We start from the raw sequence: 13,781 nt of genomic DNA, 5'->3' as shown, positions 1-13,781 counted from the left end.
CTCCATATGGATGCATGTAATTCAAAGAGCAGATTTGTTTGCCTGTATCATTTACGTTGCTGGGAGTTGGTGTAAAGCACAATAATCCTCATTTGCCATTGAAGCTCCTTCTCCAGGGACTCTGCCTGTGCAGCAGTTCTGGCAAAGCACATGTAGTTCAGAGGAGGCTTTGTAGATTGGGTTGCTGCACATCCCACTCAACAGTAAAAATACTGCTGTTAACAGTACAAAGCACCACTCACTCCCTTTTGGGGAAGAAGTGGAGCGATAGCCACATAATTTAATTAATCAGCTTGATGCAACTACTTTCTCTGCTGCTCTTAAGCCATAGTTACCTTAAAAATATCACTAGTGATACAGAAAAGAGACTGTGTAGTGTTAAGAGTGGCCAGTCCAGCATCAGCCACAGATTCAGCTTTCCAAAGTCTGTTCACTGAATGTCTCTGATGTCGTTATTAAAGGCTAAAGTATGTGTGTTCTCCAGGATGCCTTTGAGGTGGGAGGAAAAGAACCTATTTAGGTTAAAAGAAGCAAAGATATCCTGGTCAAGTGATTTGCAGGCATAGTCTCCAGAAGTTTTCAGTACTGGAGTTGTAATTATAGTCTCCATTTGCCAAACCATAAAACCACGATGGTTAAGCTCCACTAAACTGACAGTTCTGTGTGTCTTTGTTCCTTTTTTTTATTATTATTAATTTTTTTAATAGAAGAAATATACTCTTCAAAACAGAAGGATGTTCTTGTGGTTAAACCACTGGAAGAAAAGAGCTTGGATTTCTTTTTCCCCACCTCTGCCTCAAATTTCCTGCCTGGCCTCTGACAGGAGCTTAGTCTTTCCAATTTTTTAATAACAGATCAAAACTGCAGCATTGAGACTTGATTTTACAAAGATGTTGTGAAATTTAGTCAGCTAATACTTGCATGGCAAAAATTACAGCGTTGGAAAAAACCCCATCACTGATATATTAATGCAAAAAATAATTCAAATTGTGGAGGAAATGAATGAGTTTTCAATATTCCAATACTTTGATAAATAGGGCTATGGGGCCTAAGTCCTCTCCAGGATTCCATGCAACACCCAGATCTGCACCACACAGGCAGCTCTGCAACCCATCAGGAACACACAACATGAGCTTCTCAAAGTGGGTAATCTGTCTCTCTTTGAAAAAAAAATTACCCACAAGGATAGTTTGAGTCTGAAAACACTTTAACAAAGAAGGGAAGCTTTATTCCACCAGCAGAAAGAGTTGAGAAATTTTGGAAACACATGATGAGATTAAAAGAACATGTAGACAAAGAAACAGAAATAGTTTTTTGATAGAGAACATTACTGGGCTACAGAATATTTTCCTCAGAAAAACTGTCATGGAACACTGAAGGGAGAAAAAACAATGAAAAGCCTAGAGAGGCTTTGCAGGAAGATGGAATAGTGAACTCTACAGGATTTTACCATTTCTAATTTCTATGATTGTACAAAAATGTATGCAACAGCAGAACCCAGACCATTCTGTGCACCCAGTGAGCACACAGTATAATTCTGTTGCTGTTGCAGTACTTTGGACTTTGTTTACAGCTCTGATTTTGTAATAAGCAGGAGAAAAGTACAAGCATGAACATCTCCCTCTCCAGAAAGGATGGGATGCTTGTGGTGTTGGAAAGATGAACACACTTCTGCTATGTGCAATAATTATTTGAGTCAGTCTCTTTTTCTCTGGGGGAAATAAATATGAATTGAGCAACCTGGTCTATTGGAAGGTCTCCCTGCTCATTGCAGGGGAGTGGAACAAAATAATCTTTAAGATCCCTTCCAACCCAAACCATTCCATGAAAACTTATCCTTTGGAGAATTTCAGTTCTGATGACAGTGTGTCTATGAACTCATGGGTATGGCATAGAATGTGAAGCTTCTCATGAAAATTCCATGCTAAATCATTCAGATCCATCGAGCCTGAATCTGCCCATCACTCTTCTGCTGCACACCTGGAGAGCACCTACTGAAATCCATCAGAACTCCAGGAAATCTACAGGGAAATTCATTCTGGTCTAAACATTTCCCCCCTACATAGTTGGCTTTCCATCTTATGCAACACCCAGAGACACTGGGAGAGACTAAGTTAAGGTGACTGGGAAGCCTGAGCTCTCCACGTCCTTGCTTTGTGTTTTGCAGTCAGAGCAATTATGTTATATCAATGTTGTTGGAGGGGATTATGCTGTAAATTGATACAAGTGTCTGCTAAGATGAAGTCTTCCTAAACATGAATATGGATTTCAGCAGCGTTTTCACCCACTAAATTACTTTGCAGATGGGCTAATAACCTGAGGTTAAAATAACCTCTGTTGAATAAACTATTTGAGGGAATAAACTGACTACATTTTCTTGGTCAGAAAGACCAACTGACAATAGAATTTAACGCTGGCAAGGAAGAACGGAGCTGTGATTCATTTAGATCACAATGTCCTTAATTTAAAATAAAGAGTTAGTCGAATTCATAAGGATAGTGTAAAAAAAAAAAAAGTGCATTAGAGCCAGGACCACAAATGATCAAGGCAGCAGCAAAAGCTAATGATTTAGCTACATGGGATGCAAACCTGCATTTTCAGTAGTATTTGTAAACAATCTCATTTTCTGAATCTCTCCTCAGTGTGCTTTAATTGCTGTGCTCTATTACTTCCAATAACTCCAGATTTTGTCACCAACTTCACCAGAAAGCAAAGCAATGGATCCCAGTCCTCTCCATGCAAAGCAACAGCAAAGTTGCCACAGTGAGTCCTGCAGCTACAGTTGTACACAGGAGCAGCAAAGCCTCCTGTTAGCTATTGCCAGTTCTTTGATTAAAACATTATTAAAGATTTAGGCCAATATAATTTTAAATCACCTCTAAATGCTGTCCTATAGTCATGAAAAGAGGTGTGATTAGAGGTGCTCTCATTTCCCTCTCTCATGTTGCCTTTGTTTTGTGAAATATCATTCCTCTTATAACGATGCTGTCTTAGTCTAAATTTTTGCTCCAAGTACAGTATTTAATAATTAATAATTAATGAATCAATGTCTTTAGAATACAAAGGAACATTAATCTTTTTGTTAAGTCACATCATTTTCCTGCTAACAATAAAAATGCTTTGTTATAATTCATACTATCTTATATGAACGTCACTTCTCTTACATTATTTAATTAATGGGTGAGTTCCCCCTTTTCCAAAGTAAACTAAAACTGGAAAAATAAAATCAGTAAACAAACAGCTTCTAATGAATCTTTTTTTGTATTAGTCCTTTTCCACTACCAAAATTATATCTGGTTAAGTGGTTTACAGAGGAAGTAAGCATTGTATTTACTTTATCAGATGAGATAAACATGACAGTTTAGCTTTTTTTGATGTGCAAAATTTGGGTTTATGAAATTGGATTATAGGATTTTGAACACTGACAGTGCTTGTTGTTTTCAAGCTTTACTCAATTTGTTTATTTACTGTTGCATTTAAGTTTCATGCAACAGACAGAAAATATAAGTTTAACAAATTTTTCTCACCTAGTGAACACTGAGCTCACACCTCCCAGTGTTCAAATCCAGCATGGAATAAAATAAAAAAACCCACACTTTTATTTTTTTCGCTGATAATGAGGAAAATACGGGTTCAATTTGTCTGTGTTCTTTCAAACACAGGAGGCAGATTTTACCTCACTGATTGTGAGCACTGGTGATCACTGAGACTTCAGGGATAGGGAGTGACCTCTCAGAAGGTCCTGTTTCATAACACACCACCATTTTTTTAGTTAACCAGTTCGAGAGCTGGGCCAAAATCCCATTCTCCAGGCAGGTCTAGTTTAGTATCCAAAACCCTAAAGAGGATTTTATCCATGTGGAGGAGTCTCAGAGCAGAATCTAGCCTCCTGTGCGTTAGATTTCCACCAGTTCATTTATCTCTGGAATTCGAGTGAGAGCTTGCAAAGAGAGGGAAGAGGTAGCAAGGAGAAGTGTAAGACACTTAGTAAATTATAAGACTAGTTCTCATAAGTTCACCTTAGACATTTTTCTTTTCCCTGATAACATATAATCCAACTTTAAGGAAAACAGATGATTCTGAAAAAAATAATAATTCAAGCTTTTCTGTTTTCATGACTGCAGAGTTGTATTTTCCAGCTGGACTAGTGCAAACACAAGCAGAAAGAGCCAGATTTCACCCTTTACTTATTTTTATTGTTTCATCTATTAGTTCTGGGGTTCTTCTTTTTCTACAAAGCTCACCTTCTTTCAAAAAATGTAAGGCATGAAAAGGTGCTCCTCAAGGCTGATTTTATGACAGGTGGCATTGATAGATCTAGGATTTAGAGAAGAACAGTTTGCATCACCTGCCACAGGAAAAATAACTTATTGTTTGTGACTCCTGCCAAAGAGAGCACCTTTGTGGCCACCCATCACACCGATGAGATTTGGCAGGTTCGATCAGGCCTTGAGAGCCTTTCACAACGGGGCTTTGTCAAACCTGTCCCTTCACTGCCCACAGTGTCACAGAGCCACCAAATTTCCCTTTTGTTGCCCACGCTGAGGCTCGGCAATGCCCAGCACTGAAGGGACACGTGCCGCTACCGCGCGTGCGACAGAGCTGTCACATCTCCCGAGACGAAGATCAGTGGCCTTTCCTTGGGGCACAATAAAAAGGTACTGCAAATTTCACTTTGTAGTAACTACAGGCTACAGAAATTGCATTAGCTGCATTAGATGGAGTCATAGAAATATTCAGGAAGGTTAGCGGGATATGGTGGATGTCACATTTATACTGCGATAAAAAATCACTTTGCTGACTTATAATGTTTTCTGCTTTGGTAACACCCTATATTAAGGTGCCATTTATAAATAATTTATTATTATTTATTAATGTATAAGCCACTTTATAGGATGGTAGATAACAACTTAAATTCATGTATTAAAGATGCACATGCATGGTTTAATACAATTTACGCCTCACAATATCCTTTGCAACAGATTCTCATCGCATCATCTGTTCAGCATTTATTACTAATGCATTTTATAACACACTTTATAATACGTTATTTGAGGAAGTAGCTGCATTTAGTGATCATTTTCATAAATAAGAATAAAGCATTTATAAGTGGCACCTTAATTTAAAGTGTTACCTTCACATTACTGGGTAGTCACTCACCATTTGTCTCACTTTGCAATTACTCTCGAAATGCATCTCTTAATAAAGGACATGCTGTGTCCTATTTCTTCTCATACACTACATCTGATTAAGAGTTTATCAAGGCATTTTTCCTTCAGCTGCTCTCAAACCTTTGAAGTTGCCAGCTCAGTCTAAATTTGTCTTCTGTAAACACCAAACATTTTATATTGAAATAATAGTTGCCAGGAGGCTGAGGATATTGGATGGTTGATTGCCTACCAGGTTGGCCAGCGCCGGCTGCTTGGATTCTTTGTAGAATTCCATTTTCCGAGCAGTAAGAACAACCCAGGAGGTGGACCAGTTTTTCCTTATAAATAAGATTAAAAAAAAAAAAAAGAAAAAGGGAAAAATCTGTGAGGCATTCAAGTAGGAGGTAAAAGATGTTTCATTTGTAGGTTTGACTTTTAATTATGAAAATATAATATATATTAATATATGTCAGAAACAAAAATGGTCTAAAGTCAACATTGTCAATGAACTTCCATCAACATTGATGGCGTTGCACCATCCTAATTATATCCGAAATGTAACCTATCAAAACTTGAAGGGCTTCTTTCTCCTCATTCATATTTTGAAGCCCATTTGTATTTCTTTTTTGCCGTGGTGTCAAATGAAAACTGTGAGATTATTCACACATGCTCAAAGTTCACATGTAGAGGACTCTGAATTAGCTGGTGCCCTTCTGGTACCTAAGACTTAAAATAAAGCTGAGAAAGAAAAATGTGATCTGACTATACTCAGAGCTCAGTAACAGGTCTATTTTGAAAGGTCCCAAATGCTTTGTGCTTTTCCTAAATTAAAATTTCACAGGAGAGCAAGGAAGATACAAACAATATCTGAGCAAGGTTTAAGTAACCATTAAACATCAGGAGTTCATGGTACAGCCCTGGAGAACTGACAAACTGCTGGGGCTAGGGAGAAGTAAAAATACACATGGACATGTGAAAGAATGTCCCCTGATAGCAGAAGAACACAATATTCAACTCAAGAAAATGCTATTATGTATGTTACATATGACAGGTTTCAAAGCACTACATAATCATAAATCTGATCTGATAAAAACCTATTTTTAGATCAGCAGATCAAATTTGACTCTCAAATTTAAGGGTCATAACATCTGATATTTACAGAAATACTCATAACCCCACTATTGATCTGCTTCATATGGTGAATACGATTTGTCTGTTGGTAAGCACAATTTCAGTTCTTAGTTATTTTTCTCTATTTTTTCTTTCCATTTAAAAGAGGTCTCGTAAGTGCACAAAGGTGTAAGTGGCCAAGTGTGCTACGTGCAGATTTCAGCAAATTTTCCTATGAGTTGGAGATGCTGGAAGAATACGGATTACCAAAGAAGTAAACAGTAATGCATCTTGGAATACATCCTAAATCCAGTACCCAACTCATACTAAATGCCATCAGTTGTGGATAGAATGAGGCAGCCACAGCTTCTCTGGGCACCCTGTGCCGGGGCCCACCACCCTCACAGTTCTTCCTAATATCCAATCCAGCCCTGCCCTCCATCAGGTTGAAGCCATTCCCCCTTTTCCTGTCATTCCAGGCCCTTTTCCAAAGTCCCTCTCCAGCTCTCTTGGAGCCCCTTTAGGTTCTATCACATTCACGTGTTATACCTTAATTTCTTGCCGCCATCTGCTATTTTTGCTTTGAGAAGATAACCTTCTTTCTCCACTACCTGCAAGAAAGAAAAATTAAGGTCACAACCATATTATATATTCAGATGAATAAAACCACTTAGTACATGCAAAGGAGTCTTCATCCAGCTAGTCTAGTGTGGGGAATTTTACTACTAATTCTCAGCTTAATCACCTATTTTTTTCTGATATACTCAGTTCTTTTAAATATTTGAAAACAACATTTAAAGTCAACTACTATACAAAATTAACCACAATAAAAATTGAATTAAGTTTTATTTTACTTTATTTTATTCTATTTATTTAGAAGCAATTTATTTTGATGCAGGCAAAGTTTTGCTGGCTACCAGCAAATGAGAATTTTAAATACATTGCAGGTAAATTATGTTAAAATATCATTTTAGATATTGAGTTTCATTACTAGCTGTGAGGAACACACCACACTGAGGACTCTGTATGGGGATGTGACACTGGATTGCATGGTCCCAACACTGTGCTTGAGTTTTGGTGTATTAGAAGCAAGGCCTAGGCTTCCTTTTTTTTTTTTATTTGCATTGCAGTTTGTGCTCCTACACCTCTCTGAACACCTTCCTTAAGCCAGAGTCCCTTGCAGACACTTGGCTCTCTGATCTTCTGAAATATCCCATTGTACAGCTGGGATACAGCTGGGATAGGGGTTATTTTTGTCTATGTAAATTTATATTAAAAAGCTAAAAAACAAACAAAGCAAGATGACTGCTTTTCAGCCAAACCTTCCATCTCATCAGGTCTCATTTACTAAGGAGGTCTCAACTGTGTCAGTAATGGGAAAAAGAAACAAAATTGTGATTAAGGGTGAGTCTGGTTTCGCTTTCAAACACTACCAAGCCAGTGCCCAACTTGGATATTAGAAACTCCACATGGCCTTTGTAGTAAATTGCATCACAAGGAGATTTCATTACAATTTCAATAGAATTTTGCTGTCCGCAAAGCCATTAAATAGCAATAAAACACGCTTTAAGAGGCAATATAAGGATTTTTAAATCAAACATGTCTGTTATTTTGATTGTACAAAATAGCATTATTTTAACAGTGTAATATGTTTCACTATTTCCTCAGATTTTTTTGAGGTTGATATACAACATGTAATGAAATATATGCTGTGAATACATCTGTTTGTACCTATGGAAAGGCCTGTAGGCCTGTGGACAGTGATTTAGGTGACATTATCAAATGGGTACATGAGGATCAGTGTGTGCTTCATCTGTAATTTGTACTTATCTCATGTAAATTCCTGTCATGTATATCATTGCCATAGAAAACCCAGAGAGAAAGTGTGCAGGGATTATTGTGCAGAGTCATGTCACTATTTATCTAGTGATGGATGGGTGAACTAGAAGAGCTAAAATAAGGTTTAATCCCCATCTCCACTTTTTTTTTTTTCCCCTTACTTTACTTTTTTTTGATTTTTTTTTTTCCTTCCTTCTAATCCTTTATTTTTGTGTCATAAAGCTTCTGGTGGTTGACCAGGGCCAGAGATGCCAAATAAAATATGAGAAAAGTTATTATTTTTAATATTTCTATCCATCTGGAAACAGAAACTGGGAGGAGCATTGGCTAAGCATTCAAGCTGTTGATTGCTTCTCTGAATCAGACCCTAAATCTCATGCTTTCAAAGTTTACCAACCACTTTCCCAAACTGCTATCTTGACCAATCCAGAACTAAAGGAAAATATTATTTTCCAACATCAGATCTGTATCACCTTTGTTGTCACATTTTGGGAAGTTAAAAACTGGATGTGTTTCCAGGTGGAAATGTTGCTGTTTAGTCATATTTTCCTTATAATTGTCTTCAGCTAGGATATCAAATCCACTAACAAATATTGGGTATATAAAATATCCTGACTTAAATTACATGGCTCAAATCCACCATTTGCTATAAATTAAATGGCTCAAAACTGAACAGTAAAAAACTACAAGAGCTGCAGTTAATATGAGCCCTCTCAGTGCTGAGAAAACTCCTTTCACATATATTGCTTTAATTGAATTACTACAGGTGCTGTCCTTAATTAAAATTAGAATGGCCTCTTCTAATTGATAATGTGCACAGTTTTCTCTGTAATTAATATATAGGGCATGCATGGAATTATGAAAAAGCTACCACAAAGTCAAATAAAAATTTATCTAGGATGACTGCAATATTTTTATAATTTCTGTTTGGGGTGCTGCATTCCCCTTGCTTAACTTCTGTTAATATCCCCTTTTCTATTCTACTTTTTTTCCAAGAAAACACTTCTAGGACAGCTCAGGATCAGCTTACAATACTTCTGCAAATGGATGATATTGGATTGAAAAGAATTCCAAATATATCCCAATGATATGTTCTGTTGTTTCTGTCTCAATAAATATCATCAGTTTTTGTTAAGCTGCTGCCCTTCCTGCACCTTTTCAACATGTGAAAGGTTGAGAAAATGACCCAAAATGCCCTGAAGAGTTAGCATAGAAATAGAAAAATGGAAGTATTTTGTGGAGCTTATGTTGATTTATTTTCTAAATTATTTTTAGAAGAATAGTAAAGATGAGAGTACATCGTGTAAATATTTGAGTTTCTGAATAAGAATCAAAAAAAAAAAAGACTCTCATTCTCATGACTTAATATCATTAGAAACTATGAAGAAACATCACTGTGTCACATACAGGTTTTATCATTTTCTTGAGTAGAATTCAAACGTTCTGAACATACCTAATCTTGAAAAGTTTGTGTAACAGTACTGCTGATACCAAACTTTCTTTAATGAATCTGTATTTTCATATTCATTCTATTTTAGCTGAAAAACATCTGTTTCTCATTCCCCCTAGATTTTTTTAATGTCAAGATTTTTTTTTTGATTTCATGATAATATTTCTTATACTAATTAATACTATTATTAAAAACACCTTAATAAGGGCAAAGAGAGGCCAAAAACTTGGTCGCATTCCTTTATACCAAGTATTAATACTGATGAAACTTCAGTTGAGTACAACAGAACTAACAACAAAGTCAAGCTGTATAAATGACTTTGTACCTTCTAAAATTATTCCTTTTTTGATTAATCAAAATCCCTTACGTCCCTTAACATCTTGAGGTATCCAAATACTCTCATATTCATTCTTTAGTGAAGCAAGTGCAACGTTTATGTTATAGACATTTAAAATAACCAGAGTGATTTATCAGTTCTGTAGAGCAATTTCTCACCGTGGGGTCCTGGGTACTGATGATGTCTGCAAACGTCAGGTTGTGTTGGGAAAGATTTCTTCTGTGACGATTTATCTGAAAAAGAAAAAGAAATATTTGTATTCAGAGAGGAATCAAATAGGTGCAGGTAAAGATGGACCAACAAATTCAATTACAGGGCACACGCAGCATGAACTGGGTGGGGGTTTGGGGTTTCTTTCTGATGTTTCTCTGAGCCCTGGGTATTTGAAATGTACAGCTGATATACTGTGGTATAAAACTCTGGTATAAATGTGCCTCCTTGTGATGTCACATTGGCAAATTTACCTAAAAATTATTCAACCGATAGTAATAACCTAAATTACAATTTTTTTTTCTCCATTAGGAATCTCAAAAGTAGGTTAACTGATTAGGTGCTCTTAAATCCATTTTAGAGAAATAAGAAAGCTGCTGATTATAACCTCGAGGCCACAAAAAGCAAGTCAATGAAGAAACCAGAAAACAATTGGGTACAAGTACAAAACAATCCAGCAAGTTTAAACTGCTTTAAAGGCTGTTTCTAAAGTCTCCATGACTGAAAGGTCATAGCAGTACTGGACTCTGAATCTACAATTGCTCCCAAATCGCAAGTCCTTGATTTCCTCCAATTCTCCCTTTTCTTTGAGGAAGACAATGTAATCATCTGTGACTTAATTCTGAAAAATTATTGCTTTACACCAGAAACTATTAAAACTAAATAAAAGTTTCTTCACAAATCAAACATTTGGCAGAGCTCAATAGCATTTTACTTCCTTAAAAATCTACCACAAAGAACAGATCACTTAAAAGTGTGTGCAAGTGTGTGTATATATATATATATATATACACATATATATAAAACTTTTACTGTTTAAATTAAATATCAATCAAAAAATATATAATTACGAGTTGAGGTCCTGTAAAACTCAGTGATTATTTCTTCTTTTAGCTGAAGCCACAAAGCAAACAACAAAATATAGTCTCAACTAGTTTCCACTGTATTCATCATAATGCATTCTCTTTTCCTCTATTAAAAGAGACTTAACCAAAAGTCATAATATATTCTGTTTATATTCAAGTGTCTGAATATAGAAAATGTTCTTAATTAATCCAGAGGGCCACGCTCAAAAAACAGTTAAACATATTATGATCCCATATTTTTTCTCCACACATTGCTTTCATGTTTATTTGTAAGCACTAAGGTTTTTAAGCCTTGAAATCTATATCCTAGATATTGCTCTACTCTCCTAGTCAGAGCTAATGAGCTTAATGAATTACCAGTTCTAAATTTAATACAAACATTTCAAAGAAAGAGATAAAACATTCTTCACAATTCAAAAGTTTCACTGACCTATTTATGAAGAATATCACTTAACAATTTCATTAAGGGTGAGTAACAGCTGGTGACATGGCTGTGTCCTAAAGTGTTTTTCTCTCTTAATATTCTGCATCTTAAGCAATCGAGCTTTCATAAGAAATACTTTAGTTAGTGGCAGTCCCTCCTTTGGGGAGAAAAAAAATGTCAGACCACATTTTCTGTATTTTGCAATCTTGTTTTCAGGAGTGTCATGTTCCTGTTTTATTAGCATGTAGGGTAAACAAGAATGATTTGCTGATGCTATTGAGAGAACTTCTAAGATTACAGTTTTTCTATTTAGATTTTGGATGGAGCTTAATATTAATGCAGGCAGAGGCATGTATATAAATTCAAAATAAATTAATTCAATTTATCTCTTTCTTTATCTTTACTGTTAGACAACTCTGAAGGTTCTATAGTGCCCAAGACATATAGCTAAACTATTCAGGTCTAGATCACAGAAACTCTTTCTTACCCAGATCCCCCACATTCTAATTATTCCTTAACATACAACAGAGCGCATTGCCCGGCGATGCTTTCTCAAATATATTCTTCACTCATCCAAATTAAATAACAAGACACACTACCACTCCACAGTGCCTGCTTTAACATTCTGCTGCTCTCTCCAGGGGCCCCATGTGCATGTTGGGGGCCCTGTGTGCAACTTTGTGAAGTGTGGAGCACTGAGCAGAGCTCTTGGCTGCTCTTTGCTTCAGTGATCAGAGCATTAGCTAAAGAAATGCTCATGTTTGATACTTGCTAAAAAGAATTTATCCAGAGCCCTAAATCTATCCACAACCCAATGAAGAAATGAGTAAAAAGTCCTATTTTTGTAGGCCTAGCAAATTATTGGGGTAGTGTAATTAAAAGACAACAGTAAGATTTCCAGGATATATGAAAGGATTAAAGAAAATTAAATTTCAGGTGTGGATGATATTATGTCCTTTAAGAAACTCATTTGTGTATGCAAAGCATAAAAATGCTGAGGAAATCTTCATGAAGACAAGGGAAAGAATAGACCTCTTACACAATTATTTAATTGATGTGTTTGCACATTGGTGGGCTACAAAAAAGAAACACCTTTTAAGCAATCTCACACAGAAAAAGTCCTGAAGCTCCGAAGTCTGAACCTAGTTACAGAAATACAACCAAAATCCACAATTATGTAAGCCAAGATCCAGCTCTTCTGGAAAAACCCCCCAAATATTTGGGTCACAAATGGAATTAATAGAAACTTTAATAAATTTCTGATTTCTACCAGCCTTTTGGTTTAGAAATAGAACTTTAAAGAAAATTAATCAAAACAACTTAAAAAAAACCCCAAAACCAGTAGCAGCAGAGGAAATACATTCTTTTAGACTGATTTGATAAAATTCCAGCAGGCCTGATAGAAATTTTTTCTTAAATATATTTTTGCAAGTACCTTTGAATGAGTTAGTTACATCACTGCCCTTAAGATAAATCCAGTTCAAAGTTAAACGTTCTCAGCAGAACCTGGGTGACAGCACTCAAGATGTCCATGTTTCAATATACTCACAATTCTCAGTGGAGTACCAAAATATTCAAAGGGAGGTGTAAGCTCTGTTATTTCCATTCTTTCATTCAGCTTTTAATAGATAGACCATAAAGGAGAGGGGTTGAGATTTTTTTTTTCCTCCATAGCGCCATTTGATTACCCTAATAAACTCCAGAAAAACCTAAATAATATCTGTCACAAGTCCTCTACCTCACCTCCCAGGGTATGATGAAGGCAGAGATTTACAGGAGAAGTTCGTGAGATCCCTTTTTGGGAAAGGCAGCTCATCAGCAGTTTTCTGATTTGATGAACATTCTTCAGTCAGCAACAATGTCACCTGCAGCACTAAAAATCCACTCTGCGAGTGCTTGCAACTCTGTGGGCAAGTCTAGTTTTGTTAAATTCAGCCTGAGCAGCCCCCCCTTCCCTTAGCTAAAGGGGATCCATCTCCTACCAGAGTTATTTCAGCATCTAAGCACTAAACCGTCATCATCCTTCCCACAAAGGCAAAGCCTCCATTCCGTGCGCCTGGTACCCCGGTGTGAAGGGACAGCCATCTGACAACTGCTGTTTTAACAGGGAGGTAAAACACAGTAACCTGATCTTCCATTTAATTTCTCTCTGTGTTCCCGTTTGTTCTTTAAATTCTCCCTCTTTTTCTGGGGATTCATCATGGCTAAGTCAGCACTATTCTCTTCACACAGTGTGGCATTGATTTAAAAAGAAACTTGGAGGATCCATTTGTTTTTTATTTCCCATTACAGGCATATTTCTAACCTAATTCATCTCGTCAACAAGAAGCAGCAGTCTTCTTTTTGATTTCAACCAAACCTAAAACCAACCAGCATTACTCAAAATGCTGCTCCA

General features: G+C 36.4%; 1 protein-coding gene across 4 annotated transcripts in view; it reads right to left on the bottom strand.

Annotated features, from left to right (window-relative positions):
- ARHGAP15 (Rho GTPase activating protein 15) overlaps positions 1-13,781 on the bottom strand; it is a 321,555-nt gene that overhangs the window by 265,502 nt on the left and 42,272 nt on the right. For all 4 annotated transcript variants that reach the window (XM_069021284.1, XM_069021285.1, XM_069021287.1 and 1 more), the window contains exons 3-5: positions 10,045-10,119; positions 6,810-6,871; positions 5,401-5,488 (exon numbers count right to left, since the gene is read on the bottom strand). In XM_069021284.1, coding sequence (XP_068877385.1) covers positions 5,401-5,488; positions 6,810-6,871; positions 10,045-10,119 — 225 coding nt within the window. The remainder of the gene's footprint in view (positions 1-5,400; positions 5,489-6,809; positions 6,872-10,044; positions 10,120-13,781) is intronic.

The sequence above is a fragment of the Aphelocoma coerulescens genome, chromosome 7 (assembly GCF_041296385.1).
Source record: "Aphelocoma coerulescens isolate FSJ_1873_10779 chromosome 7, UR_Acoe_1.0, whole genome shotgun sequence".
Taxonomy (NCBI): Eukaryota; Metazoa; Chordata; class Aves; order Passeriformes; family Corvidae; genus Aphelocoma; species Aphelocoma coerulescens.
The sequence above is the reverse complement of the archived record's forward strand: the minus strand, read 5'-3'. Positions and strand labels throughout refer to the sequence as shown.